We start from the raw sequence: 14,337 nt of genomic DNA, 5'->3' as shown, positions 1-14,337 counted from the left end.
TGAGAATGTTTCGTTTAGTTATTATCCAGAAATAGGGAGTTTATTACATTATCTGAACAAAAATATGATCATATTTGCAAGATTGGTTATGGCTAAAAACATTATTTTTGGCTCGATTCTAGTTCGAATGAAGACATTATACAGCTGATAAGAGATGGCGAGCACGATGACATCGGTGCGGAAAAGTTACGGGGCTTATTGAAAATTCTACCGGAAGTCGACGAATTAGATATGCTTAAAACCTTCAATGGCGATAAAAGACGGCTGGGTAATGCCGAGAAGTTTTTGCTACAGCTCTTGGAGGTACCAAAGTGAGTATAACCCCATTTGTGTATGTATATTTCAATATTTTTAATGGTAAATATTTGTATATTACAGTTATAAACTGCGTATTGAAAGCATGCTGCTAAAGGAGGAATTCGCCGCCAATATTAGTTATCTGGACCCATGCATCAACGCAATGATCTATGCTGGAGGAGGTATGTATATTCATTTAGATCTCTGCTGAAAATTTACTGGATCTTCACCTCGACCTTGTAGCATATTTTTTAGAGATGATGAGTCTTTTGGGCTTTAAGTCGCCACCTAAAATTTAATGAAATTTTCATAATAAACCTGTTTCGCTCTAGGAACCTTATGCGCTCTGAAAAGAACCTTTCTATTACATAAAAATTTAAAAAATGTTTCAAAAGTGTTGCGCAAGTATAGGTTACTCCATAATTAACAGCTTCTTCTTCTTCTTAATTGGCGTAGACACAGCTTACTAGTAATTAATCGGGAAAATCGTCCATCTTATAAATTATTTTTAAGAATAATCTCTAAACTTTTGACCCCACTATTTCTACATATTTCCCAAATGTTGGCGCAAAGTAGAGACCTAAGCCACAAATCACAATATTTTGATCATCAAATATCACATTTTTCTATACTTTTCGAGAGGAACTCACTAAACTTTTTATTATAAAACTCAAATCCATCAGATCTTATGAACAACGAAATGCTGCAAGAAGTGCTGTATATGGTCGTTATCGCTGGCAACTTCCTCAACTCGGGCGGCTATGCCGGTAATGCGGCTGGAGTCAAACTCTCCTCGCTACAAAAGCTCACCGACATACGCGCCAACAAGCCGGGAATCAATCTCATACACTTTGTGGCAATGCAGGCCGAGAAGCGCAATCCAGAGCTCCTAACATTCCCCGCACAGTTGACTGCACTGGAAAATGCATCCAGGTAAGGCCCCTCTCATCACTTTTAAAAGTACATTTGTATACTATATATTTATATTATATGTATTACCCTTATTTTTAGAACAACTGTTGAACAAATAAATAACGAGATTAATGCGCTGGATATACGAATACGTAAAATCAAAAGGCAGATCGAACAACCCACAACGGAGGATGAAATCAAAGAGCAAATGTCGGAGTTCTTAGAGGTGAGTCACTCAGCGTACATTTTCACTAGATTTAATTTACAATCAACCACCATTAAACTTGATTTATAGAACGCTGAGCGCGAGGTGGCTGCGCTGCAAGCCAATATGAAGGAGGTAGAAGCGATGCGTTTAAAGCTGGCCGATTTCTTTTGCGAGGATGCGGCGCACTTTAAATTGGAGGAGTGTTTCAAAGTATTCCAATCATTCTGTGATAAATTCAAGCAGGCTGTGAAAGAAAACGAGCGTCGACAGCAATTGGAGGAGCAAGCTACGCTCAGACGAAAACAAAGGGAAGAGCAGCTGGCCAGGCGCGCTAGACAAGGTAAACTCTTCGTTAGCGAAATTTTCTGTTTTTCTTTCAAACTTAATTTATATGTATTTCTATTGTTTTTACGCCTTCCAGTTAGTCAATGTGGCACCCCAGTCTCTGATTCGGAAAACCATTGTAGCATTGAAAAAATATTTGATACCCCTGAAGGGATTTCACCGAGCATAACACCGAATGGTAGCATGCGAAAAAGGCGGCCTAGTCGTGTATTACCAGAGGAAGATGATCTGATGGAGTTCTTGCGCACATCCGGACACGAGCATATAAGCAGAGATCGAAAGGCCTATGGAAGTTTGGGTATGCAAATATAGAAGTGTATTAAATTATTCGGTGTGCAGTGTTCTCTCGTGATTTAACAGTTAAAGGGCCAATAACATAATAATTTATATATAATAACAATCTCAAGTATAACAGCCTTTGATTGTCTGTTTCTCTATTTACCAATAACTTAGATCGGTCTTGGGCACGTCGTGCACGTTCTGGAAGTTCTAGCCGAAAACGTCCCGAACTCTTAAATGTGGACTTCAGTGATGACCGCGAACGTGCCAGTTCGCCAGCGCCGTTACTGAATATGGACAAAAAATCGCCAACCTCACCGCAAGGTGGCGGCACTACTCCTTCCCCCACGCAGCAAGCCAGCGAGGATACGAAACCGAGGTGAGTATACAAACACACATCCGTGATGTACTTATTGGTGCTATTCTGAGAGTGTTATGCCTAATTTTGATATAGAATATCCCGTGAATTTCGACAAAAAATCGAAAACTGGCTGCAGTCCAACGAGAACGATGAAAAGCAAAACGAAGAATTCAAACGCAAGCGCCGTTTGGTTAACAGTAATAGGCGTTCGTTTGAAAACGAAACAGGTATATTTGCGATATGATACCAAATAACTAAGAGCTACGACTTGAACACTGCTACATTCATTTCGACTATCTTTTTGTGATTTTAGATAGCGAACGAAAATTGGATACTTTGCCTGAGGAGAAAATCGTGCCTACCACGCCAACCACAACTACGAACTCTACTAATTCTCAACATTTCCACAAGAATACTACCAGCACTAACAACAACAATAATAATAATAATAATAACAGTAATAACTGTAACAATAACAACAATAACAATGCGAATAACTACAAACGGGTATATCCCGACTGGAAGCCCGCCAACACGCTCGAACACACCGATGTTGTCGGCACAATACAAGCAATTGCTGGTAAGGCATCTTTACCTTTGCGTTATACGAATTTGTCTCCTTACATATTCATGTATTTCTTTCAGATGTGAATAACGCCAGGGATAAATCACACTGGCGCAAGGGTAATCGAGGTAATGAACCATCGGACACTAGCGCATCTGAAGCCCAGGAGCAATCGCCGAAAAACCATCATGTTACAACAGCCGATGAGTTGAGGGAATATAGACGACAACGTTCGCTGGAGAATGCAGAAAAGCGTGCCACGGCACTCAAATCCATCGAGGAAGAGGACCGACGAAGATCATTAATAAAACAACTTGGCCAAGAGGACATGGACGATTGCTTGCATATTTACATACGCAAACCACCATCCAAAGAGCCGGTCGAAATATCGAATAAAACTTTGTCACAAGATTTGATTGTTGCGCAATCTAACGCTCCAGCTACAACAACTTCACTGACAACAACAAAAAGCGATACCAAAGCAAATATTGACATTCTAGAATCATCAAAATTGGGTAGAGAGAATGGAACAAAAACTGGAGACGATACATTTAGTCAACAAAACAGTATCCGTCGAAATCACAATGAGAAATATAGTCGCAAAGAGATTGATGCTGACAATGTGGAAACACCACCGGTCACACGCCGCGTCATCGCCACACCAAATAAAACGTTGGTCACCATTAATGGCCTGGATAAGACGAATAGCAAACAGCTTAGCGAACAACAAAGCAATCCGGAACCAAATGAGCAAGACGTACCTGGATTCTTCGATCGTTACTCAGCCACCCGGCGCACAAGACGTTATAAACGCCCCACGGATTACAGCAGCGGTAACGAGGAGTTTTTATCAACTAAAGACACGAGCGACTCGAGCAATGTACGACAATCATCTAGTGCTGGTGACATGGAGAGGCTGCATGGCAAAGCGCAGGATACGTCCAATCAAAATAAGACTACAGTAGAAAAACTTTTACCAGAGCAGCCCACACAAATCACACCGAAACCGGTTGCAGAGCGTACGATTACCAAACTGGAAAAAGTTGGACGTCACATTAGCTCCATCAATCAAGAAGATGTACAAGAAGCCATAAGGAATCTCAAATCACCAACCAACACACCGGATCGCATATGGAGTCCGCCACGCGACATAATCAATTCGCATATAACCAACACAAACTTGCAAAACCCCACACCTAGTAACCAAAGCGCTACTGTCATTAAACTATCCAGTCATGAACTTAACGACGAAGGGTTCGAAGAGACACAAAGCCTCGTATCAGACACGCCCTCACAAGGCAAAGAGAGCACGAATTCCTCGTGCAACGGCGTGTCTGACCTCGTAACACCACATGCACGCGCCACAACGACAAAGACTACAACGCCGAAGGCCAACACCTCAAGGCCGAACACAAGTCGCCTTGCCGATCGACTGCAAATATCAAAGCTGCGAAACGTGTTACCTCAAAAGTCTCAACCTGCATACCAACAACAAACTGCGCCCTCGCGTCGACCACCTAACTCAACACAAATGGACCGCAGTCGTTCATTCCGTACGTCTAATGGCCCAGCCGTTGTGCAGCCCGTATTCGGTGCCGGCAGCAATGCAGCACGGCGTTCACATTCTATGCGTCGTCCAGGCAGCAGCCAGCAAGATACAGTTCAAAGTGTCCACACTTCACCCATGCATGCAGTGCGGCGTGATGTCGAACGTAGCAGTTCAAGGAATAGCCTGCGTTCGTCACGCTCATCCATCAACAGTGCCGCTTCGACAAATACAGTCAGACGCATGCCGATTGTGGTGAGTAAGACACCGCTGCAAACAGTGTCGGTCGATTCGTCGCCCAGCAAGCGCCCGCTAACGATGCAAAATAACATGCCGCCGCATATGCGCGCCGTCAGTGGTGCGTCCGCCAGCCGCACACCGGTGCCAGCCAGTCGCAGCAGCAGCAGTGGTTCGAGCATAGGGCAGCACGTGGTAGTGGTGCGGAAAGTAACGGGTAACGGTAACGTTGGTAGTGGTAGTGGGCAGCGCACTGTGCACTTGGGCAGCGCGAGCTTTAAGGAAAACCAAACCAACAACGCGCCAACGCGCACCAATGTCGCACGCAGTGCTGTTCTAGTCAAAGCGGCCATGTCACAACATGCCACGCCACAGACGACACACATGCGCACAGCCAGTAGCACCAGAAGCGCTTCAAGCAATCGTGGCATGAGCAGTTTCATGCGACCGACGGCGTCCAGTGTCACCAAGAGAACCAAATAGCTCCGCTAGAGCGTGAAAAATTTGACTTTTTTGATATACGGGTGTGTACATACATACATACATACATACATATGTGGATGGGTATATGCCTAATATGTACTCCAACAAATCTCTCATATCCGATTCTTAAAATTTACTCACACGCAAGAGATCTAAACAAAGATGATAATATTTTCTATGAAACAAAGGTGAAAACACAATACAAATGTATTTATTTTGTAATATGTAAGCAGTTACTGTTGCTAAAACCCAATGTAAATCAGATTCTAAGATACTTGTATACGTCATATACATACATACAAATATATATTTGTAGCTTTAACACTCCGTCGTTGAATCTTCCCACAAAAAATTAAAAACAAAAAACACATACATACATATATGGTGTACTGTATGTTGTATAAGAAGAAACTTTCAAGCCGTCCGCATAAGAAGCCGAATTTGAAGCACATACTTGAAACTAAGCGCAATAACAAATTATAAGCACACCAATGCCCTTCGCGCGTATGTATGTATGAATTTGCATTCGTTAGAAACGATACAACTCCATACATACGTACATATCGCATTCGTATGCAGTTTTTATATATTTTTTCGCGGCATTAGACAGAAAGCAAGATACACTTTGACAGTTATTTTCGAATAGCCCTAGAACTTGGCGCTTCCTCGTGCGCACTTATAGAAAAAAACATTAGCTTTTATTAGAAAAACAAGTCACACAGCTGTCGCAAACGCAATTTGTGTGTAATTAAAGCAGACTTTAACAAATCAAAATTTGCAAACAATTGAAATCAAAGAGCCTTTTTGGTTTTAGTTGAACGATTAAAAGATGCAGAGAGATGAGTGAAATCACAAATAAAATAATTTACGAATAGTAACTGTTCTATTATAAAAACCTAATGCACTAAAATGTTTACTAAGTTCTTAGTTTAAGCCGAATAGCAATAACGAAACTAAGCCATTTTACTTACTAATACTTAAGCTCTACTTAGCTGCTAGCTACTTTACAGTGACTAACTTGTAATGAACAAAAAATAAATAAAAATTAAAAAAAATGTAAAGTATTTCATGTTTATAATAATTTTAAGTCATATTTATTTCACAAACGCTTTTGGCAAACAGCACAAACTGCGCGATATTGTTGTTGTGTGCATACATACAAATAACATACTTGCATGTATGTATGCAGGTGTGTTGGAAAGTGGAAATGAACAATGCGAAAAGTATATAACGATAACACACATGTCTTCATGTGAATAAAAATTAAAAGCTTTAAAATTATAATTAAAAGGAAAAACAGAAATACTTGTAATTGTTAAGATACACAGTTTTGTAAAATAAAACTTGTTTCTAAATTTACATTATTTTGTGTGAAATTTAATTTTAACATTCTACTATTTACATACACAACACATATGTACGTATGTATGTGTCTGGGTTATTATGTTGCAATAGCTGCAGCGGCACCAGCTGCAGTCGATGCCGGCAGCGTCGTTGGCGTTGCTGTGCTTGATGCACTTGTCGCGACTGCTGCCGCTTGAGAATTCGTATCAAGTGTGTCCTTTACGCCTTCCATGGGAGTGGGTTTAGTGCTGTCGGTGGAGCTGGCGCGTTTACGCATCGCATTTGAGCGCGCGTAATTGTCTTCGTTGAACCATTCTTTTCTTGCTTCCAAGTAACTACAAGAAGATACGGTACATAAGTTTAAAATGTTACAAAAAATTATTCTAATAGTACTCACTTCACGAATGTATCCAAATGTTGTAGTAAATTTTTCAATTTGTCGTCGTTTATCGATGAAGCATTCAAAAACTCAGGCAGTTTAACTGTGAAGATTCATATGTATTTATAATTATTGGTTGATGTGCGAAAATTACTATTGCAAGACTTACCAATTAATCGTGCCAAATGTGGAGCCCCAAATATCATTGACGGCGCTGTAGGGGCATTGGTTGGCAGCAAATGCCACGATAAGACTCCTTGTAGGAATTCCTTGGTTTGTGTTGGCAGATTGAGTGCCATTGGCTGCAGTGATTTCAAGTAATTAACTCCAGAGGCGCCGCCACTGCCAGCGGCAGCAGAGTGTAAAGGGGTTGAGGCACCTGAACTGGTGCTAGCAATACTCGATAAACAGTTCTCCAAACAGTTTTCCACAATCATTTCACAGTCGTCACTCCGATGTATGCGAGATTTTCGCTTTTGTGGCTCATCAGTAGCGGCGGGTGTTGTCGAATTGACATCTGCAGCGTGCACTTCAGTGCCACTGTCACTGATAGGCAATTGCGTCGAGTCCGTGTCCGATTTAGTGGGATTAAGAAAATCGGCCGATAAGCCCGGCAATGCAACGTATGTGAAATTTTTAAGATTCTCCTCACTTAAATAGGATAACGCGTACTCTTTTTCCTCTTTATATAGTAGATAATCGGTGATAGTGAAATCAAAATAAATGCGTAACCCATCAGCTACCTCTTTTAATAAGCCCACACTGTTAATAACAACACAAATTTAATATATGTACATAACACATACATACATACATATGTATATGTATGTATGCATAAATTTGAATAGGGATATTAGCAGATTACTTACGTAGCCACAAGCTTGTCAAATTCATGTTCTTTTTTGTTTGTTCGTTGTTGCGTGGTGCGTCGCCTTGTGCTCTCAACTTGTGTGGTTGAAAATACCAATTTAACAACACTTTGTTTAACGAAGTTCTCCAATATCGCCACGACTGGTATTCGTGCAGGCAAAGCATGCTGCTTACAATATTTTACAATCATATCATGATCATATTCCAAATATTGACGAAGCCTTTCACTTATTCGCAGTAAGACTCTTTCTTCATCTGGAAAACTTTCTACTGAACTGCAGCAAGACTCAGTTTCACATTCTACATAAAACAATTTCAGCATTTAACTAATTCCAAACTTCGATCTTTCTTTACTTACCGTCCTTCATTGGAGAATCCTCTTGCCTTTCAAAAGTGCTACTTGAGCTAAAATTATCTTCAGATGAGCCGCGTGTTCGAAATTTTGGGGATGAACGCAAATCAGTTGTTATGTTGCCCCCCGCTGTTGCAGCATCTTCCGCAGGTACTACCGTTTTGTTTGGTTTTTTCTTACTACTGGTACGCTCTTTACGATACAGAAAAGCATTACTAAAATTAAGAATATTGAGTAAATAAATATTTAATTTATAAAATAGTTTTCATAATTTACATCTGTAACTGTGCCTTTTCAGCCAAATCTCTTTGAAGTTGACGATTTTCCTCGGTATCCTTTAAAACAAAATCAGCATTCACTTTACGATCCCATGAACTACTCCAACCTTGAAAGTGTACTTTATATTGAATAACTTTTCGTCCACGCTTATCCTTTGAATCGTAGGTACCCAAAATCTATTACGCAATTTTTTCATAGATTAATACGAATATTATTTAGTACATACAAACTTTGAAAACAAAATTGAGAAAAATACAAAACAATTAAAAGCAACACTTCTGTACATCTATCTACATACTGCAACATACAGCAAATGTTTGCGCACCTTTGAGTCGTATAACACTTTCGCCTTTGTTGGGTCTGGCTCGTAGCAGAGTACCTTTTCACCCTTTTCGAAATAACGCGTACTCGCACTATTACGGTGTGAGTGTCGACTTCTTTGTGCCATTTTCTACATTAATAACTTATGTATGCCATTTTTTCAACCTTAAACACTTTGAAATTTTTATATTAAAAAAATATTAATAGTTACAATTTCTATGTAAATGTCGAGTTCCTTCCAAACACAGTTAATAACGTCAAAAATCATCTGTCCCAAAAGCAGAGGTGTTACTCTACCATCTATTAACATTGATTTCTTAAAAGTGGTTTCAATATATAACAGTTTAAAATTTGTCCTCTAAGGGTATTCAAAGATACATATACATTATATGCATATATAAATCAGGGGAACTTGAGTTTCTAAAAAATGTGAGCTTTTTTTGCTAAAAAATAAGCAGTAAGAAAAATTATCGAAGCATCTCAATCAACAGGTCTGTTTATTAATAACTATTCTAAATATTATAATTAATATACTGCAATCACAACCAAAATAATTTAATATTTAATTAATAATTTACTATTCTAATTCTTGCCCTAAGAGTGGTTGTCTAGTTAGTTAAAAGTTTTATATTACCGTTTGGTATATGTTATTGTTGTAGCGAGAGAACAATCTTCCCATAAAATTTTCAGGCTTACTACGAAGTGACCGGGAACGATTTATATATTTTATTTTTCATATTTATACATGTCATAAAAGTAAATGGGAATGTATTCAAGTGCCTTAATATGAGGCTTAGGTTTTGAACGACAAAAAATGTAAATTACCCGTCAGCTGTTATGTTTTTAGTTAACGTTAATTCTTATGTTACGTTCAATTACAATCGTGTATAATTGCAGCCCTGTCTTTACCTAACAAAAAAATCAACACCAAAATAAACAAAATAATGACAGTGCAAAGTGGGAAAATAAACGATAATTCGAAAGATGATGTAAAGCAAAGCCGGATAAAAACAAAGAAATTTGATTTTACCGGAATTTTTTATTTTTCAGTATTTATCTGAATATACTGTATTATATGACTAAACATAGGTTATTAATGAAACAACCCAGATACTGGACAAAATATCGAATTGATTCAATGCATTTTTCACTAGTACGCTCTTGCAGCCATCTAAGGAAAATGCGAGAATTCTTGTCATCTGTGCACGTGCGTCATTCGGCAGATGTAGTTGTAGCAGTTCATAATGCCAATTTCCAGAACTTTTTGCATTATTTATTTTAAAAACCACCATTTTCTACTCTTGGTACTCTTGGTACATACATACATACTTATATACATATGTGTATACTATATACTTGATTTCACCATATAATATATGTATGCGTAAGTTCATATTGCTTTTGTATTTTATGCGATTGCAATTCTTGCCTCAATTCATGTGAACTTTATTGTAAGTAGTACATACATACATATGTATGTATGAATATAACTATTAATGTCACCATGTAATGTGTAATGGAAGGAATGAAAGTAAAAATTGCAGAGTTAAATACTCATTCTAATTTTATTAGACAATAGTAGAAAAATTCAAATGTCAACGACATTCATTAATACTTATGTATATAAGTATGTACATATACTTCATACGTACATAGTTATTTGAATAAAAAAAACATAACATATGTACGTTGCTAGGCGCTAAAAACAGTTCATAAATATTTGCATACATAAGTACTTACATGCGTATACCTAAGTATGTTTAGTATATACATATGTATGTACGTACATATGTCTATATAAGTACATACATTCATTAAATTACAATGTTTTATGCATTATGTTTTAAATTCTCAAAATCCTTTCCACAATACTTTAGAAAATACTAAATCATTAATTTATTGTTACCTATATATGTAAGTACTTATACATATATTATAAGTATGTACGTACATATGTACATACATACATATGTACATAAGTATTTACCAGAATATAGAAGGAGAGTGAGATCAATAGTACATTTCTCCTTTTAATTTAAAATCACAAATACCATTCACATTTTGGAAAAATTATGTAAATTATAGTAAAAAACTATAAATGCATTATAAATGAGTGATACAAATTACATAGGATGTGTATGCATATGTATATACACTCAAATATACTTACATTTGGGAAACAAGCACACTCATCGGGTAGTCATGTTGAAACCGGATCCAGAATGTTCCGATGTCACAGACATGCCGATATTTGAAAGCCACTGTATACTTTTACACTCAATAGCATCATGCTGTACAAATTTTCAAATAATTCCAATTCAAGCATTTTAACACTTTATATTGAAATGATACGCTTGGTTAATATATTTTAAGCAAGTAGAACAGATGCTAAACTAATTGTCGGTACCGAAAATACATACTTATTCCATAAGTATTAAAATCTGTCAGAGTTGCCTACAGCATGATGCTAGAAACTGTCACCGGAAGTTTGGGTAGTTTCTTCTAGAACAATCTCGTAGTTTCTACATTTTGACATGCAACTTTTGGGCTTCTATAAATACAGCCACATACAACGCACCGGCATCAGTTGAATTGAGAAAATACGCTTGAAAACATTTGCGCGGAGCAACTATTAAAGTGTTTTTGCATATTATTTGCAAGTGACTAAAGAATTTTATTCAAAGAAGTATTTTGTATTTGTTGTTTAATATATAATAAAACAAGGTGTGTATTATTAACTATAGTTCTAAAATGTGTTAAAAATAGTATTCAGAGTGTAGAACTAAAAATTTTTGTAATGGACGTTAAAAATTTATTGATTGATTCCGCAAGGTTATTTGTTTTAAATGAAGATTGAACGCATTATTTATTTTTTTTTTACTAAATCAATAATTTAGTTTTTGACTTAAATATTTTATTTATTGTTGATTACAGATGCCAGAGGAAGTGGAAACCTTTGCTTTCCAAGCTGAAATTGCTCAGCTTATGTCGTTGATCATCAACACATTCTACTCGAATAAAGAAATTTTCCTTCGTGAGTTGATCTCCAACGCTTCTGATGCTTTGGATAAAATCCGCTACGAGTCGTTGACTGACCCCACTAAGTTGGATAGTGGTAAGGAGCTGTACATCAAGCTCATTCCCAATAAGACTGCTGGAACCTTGACCCTTATTGATACCGGTATTGGTATGACTAAATCCGATTTGGTTAACAATCTGGGTACAATTGCCAAGTCTGGAACAAAGGCATTCATGGAAGCATTGCAAGCTGGTGCTGATATTTCTATGATTGGTCAATTTGGTGTTGGTTTCTACTCGGCTTACTTGGTTGCTGATAAGGTAACCGTTACATCAAAGCACAACGATGATGAGCAATACATTTGGGAGTCTTCTGCCGGTGGCTCTTTCACTGTCAAACCTGACAACACAGAACCTTTGGGACGTGGTACCAAGATTGTTCTTTATATTAAGGAAGATCAAACCGAATATTTGGAAGAGAGCAAAATCAAAGAGATTGTGAACAAGCACTCACAATTCATTGGTTACCCAATTAAGTTATTGGTCGAAAAAGAACGTGATCAGGAAGTGAGTGACGATGAGGCTGAAGATGACAAAAAAGATGAAGAGAAGAAAGACATGGATACCGATGAGCCGAAGATTGAAGATGTTGGTGAAGATGAAGATGCGGACAAAGATAAGGATAAGAAGAAGAAGAAGACTGTAAAGGTTAAATACACCGAGGATGAGGAGTTAAACAAAACTAAACCAATTTGGACCCGCAACCCCGATGATATTTCCCAGGAAGAATATGGCGAGTTCTACAAATCTCTTACCAATGATTGGGAGGATCATTTAGCCGTTAAGCATTTCTCCGTTGAAGGCCAGTTGGAGTTCCGCGCTTTGCTCTTTATCCCACGTCGCACTCCCTTCGATTTGTTTGAAAATCAGAAGAAGCGCAACAACATTAAATTGTATGTTCGACGTGTTTTCATCATGGATAATTGTGAAGAACTCATTCCTGAGTATTTGAATTTCATCAAGGGTGTGGTCGACTCTGAAGATTTGCCTCTGAATATCTCTCGTGAAATGTTGCAACAAAACAAAGTATTGAAAGTTATTCGCAAAAATCTGGTGAAGAAAACCATGGAATTAATCGAAGAACTTACCGAAGACAAAGAATTGTACAAGAAGTTCTACGACCAATTTGCCAAGAATTTGAAATTGGGTGTGCACGAAGACAGCAACAACCGTGCTAAACTTGCTGACTTCTTGCGTTATCACACCTCGGCTTCTGGTGATGATGCTGCTTCTTTGTCTGATTACGTCTCACGTATGAAGAGTAACCAGAAACACATTTACTTCATCACTGGTGAGTCGAAGGAACAAGTAAGCAACTCTGCATTCGTTGAACGTGTAAAGGCCCGAGGATTCGAAGTAATCTACATGACTGAACCAATTGATGAATACGTCATCCAACACTTGAAGGAATATAAGGGCAAACAATTGACTTCTGTTACCAAAGAAGGTTTGGAGTTGCCTGAAGATGAAGCTGAGAAGAAGAAGCGCGAGGAGGACAAGGCTAAATTCGAAAACTTGTGCAAGTTGATGAAGTCGATTTTGGACAACAAAGTTGAAAAGGTCGTTGTATCCAACAGATTGGTTGAGTCGCCATGTTGTATTGTAACATCCCAATTCGGTTGGTCAGCTAACATGGAGCGTATAATGAAGGCGCAAGCGTTACGTGACACCTCCACTATGGGCTACATGGCCGGAAAGAAACATTTGGAAATCAATCCAGAACATCCAATCATCGAGACTTTACGCCAAAAAGCTGAAGCTGACAAGAACGATAAGGCTGTAAAAGACTTGTGCATCCTACTTTTCGAGACTGCGCTGTTGTCTTCAGGTTTCTCCTTGGACAGTCCACAAGTGCATGCTTCCCGTATTTATCGCATGATCAAACTTGGTCTTGGTATTGACGAAGAAGAGCCCATGGCAACTGAGGATACTCAGAGCGGTGGTGATGCGCCTCCATTGGTTGATGACACTGAGGATGCCTCTCATATGGAAGAAGTCGATTAAATTACAAAAATACTGACAAAATTCCATTGTTCCAAAATTTGAATGGGAATTTTGCTAGTTCTACATCATAAGTTCATTTAGTTTACATAATTTTGTATTCGATTTAGCGAACAACTCTAAAATTCTAGACTTATAGCTACTATTTATGTTCAATTAATGAGTATCAAAATGGCATTTTGTTGTCGCGTTTTAAGCGGCCTAATCCTATCTTAAGTTGGGAACTTTCGTTTAAATCGATGTATGGGTGTGAGAATCTACATAGGATTAAATATTTAAATGAACTTAATACTGTATGTTATGGATTCTGTATTAACAATAAGAAATTTAAAATAAACAAATTGTTTATGAAAATCAAGTTTGTTGATTTAAATTTAATTTAGTAATAAATCAGTTTGAAGAATATAAGCCGTTGAATGTGATCAAAAAAATCAAACACTACAGAGGACAACTTGCTTTCAAAGTGTAATTAACATTTAA

At 37.9% G+C, this 14,337-nt stretch overlaps 3 protein-coding genes across 3 annotated transcripts in view; 2 read left to right on the top strand and 1 right to left on the bottom strand.

Moving 5' to 3' along the window:
- Window positions 1-6,592, top strand: part of LOC126763738 (formin-J) — a 76,399-nt gene extending 69,807 nt beyond the window's left edge. Inside the window, exons 8-17 of the mRNA XM_050481483.1 lie at window positions 123-311; window positions 379-479; window positions 981-1,230; window positions 1,309-1,435; window positions 1,505-1,757; window positions 1,839-2,060; window positions 2,216-2,420; window positions 2,496-2,629; window positions 2,716-2,982; window positions 3,048-6,592. Coding sequence (XP_050337440.1) covers window positions 123-311; window positions 379-479; window positions 981-1,230; window positions 1,309-1,435; window positions 1,505-1,757; window positions 1,839-2,060; window positions 2,216-2,420; window positions 2,496-2,629; window positions 2,716-2,982; window positions 3,048-5,233 — 3,934 coding nt within the window. The 3' untranslated portion in view covers window positions 5,234-6,592. The remainder of the gene's footprint in view (window positions 1-122; window positions 312-378; window positions 480-980; window positions 1,231-1,308; window positions 1,436-1,504; window positions 1,758-1,838; window positions 2,061-2,215; window positions 2,421-2,495; window positions 2,630-2,715; window positions 2,983-3,047) is intronic.
- LOC126763745 (protein male-specific lethal-3) lies at window positions 6,298-8,980 on the bottom strand. Its single transcript, XM_050481498.1, has 7 exons — window positions 8,783-8,980; window positions 8,455-8,633; window positions 8,185-8,393; window positions 7,826-8,126; window positions 7,126-7,718; window positions 6,975-7,059; window positions 6,298-6,912 (listed from the first exon to the last, which is right to left on the bottom strand). Exons 1-7 carry the CDS (start codon window positions 8,903-8,905, stop codon window positions 6,675-6,677), a joined length of 1,728 nt encoding a protein of 575 aa, XP_050337455.1. The 5' UTR covers window positions 8,906-8,980; the 3' UTR covers window positions 6,298-6,674.
- Window positions 8,981-11,357: 2,377 nt separating this feature from the next.
- Window positions 11,358-14,215, top strand: LOC126763742 (heat shock protein 83). Its single transcript, XM_050481493.1, has 2 exons — window positions 11,358-11,502; window positions 11,713-14,215. The coding sequence occupies exon 2, from the start codon at window positions 11,713-11,715 to the stop codon at window positions 13,858-13,860; it is 2,148 nt and encodes a 715-aa protein (XP_050337450.1). The 5' UTR covers window positions 11,358-11,502; the 3' UTR covers window positions 13,861-14,215.
- Window positions 14,216-14,337: the final 122 nt, after the last annotated feature.

The sequence above is a fragment of the Bactrocera neohumeralis genome, chromosome 6, assembly GCF_024586455.1.
Source record: "Bactrocera neohumeralis isolate Rockhampton chromosome 6, APGP_CSIRO_Bneo_wtdbg2-racon-allhic-juicebox.fasta_v2, whole genome shotgun sequence".
NCBI lineage: Eukaryota > Metazoa > Arthropoda > Insecta > Diptera > Tephritidae > Bactrocera > Bactrocera neohumeralis.
Note: the sequence above shows the minus strand (reverse complement) of the source record. Positions and strands in the feature narration are given on the sequence as shown.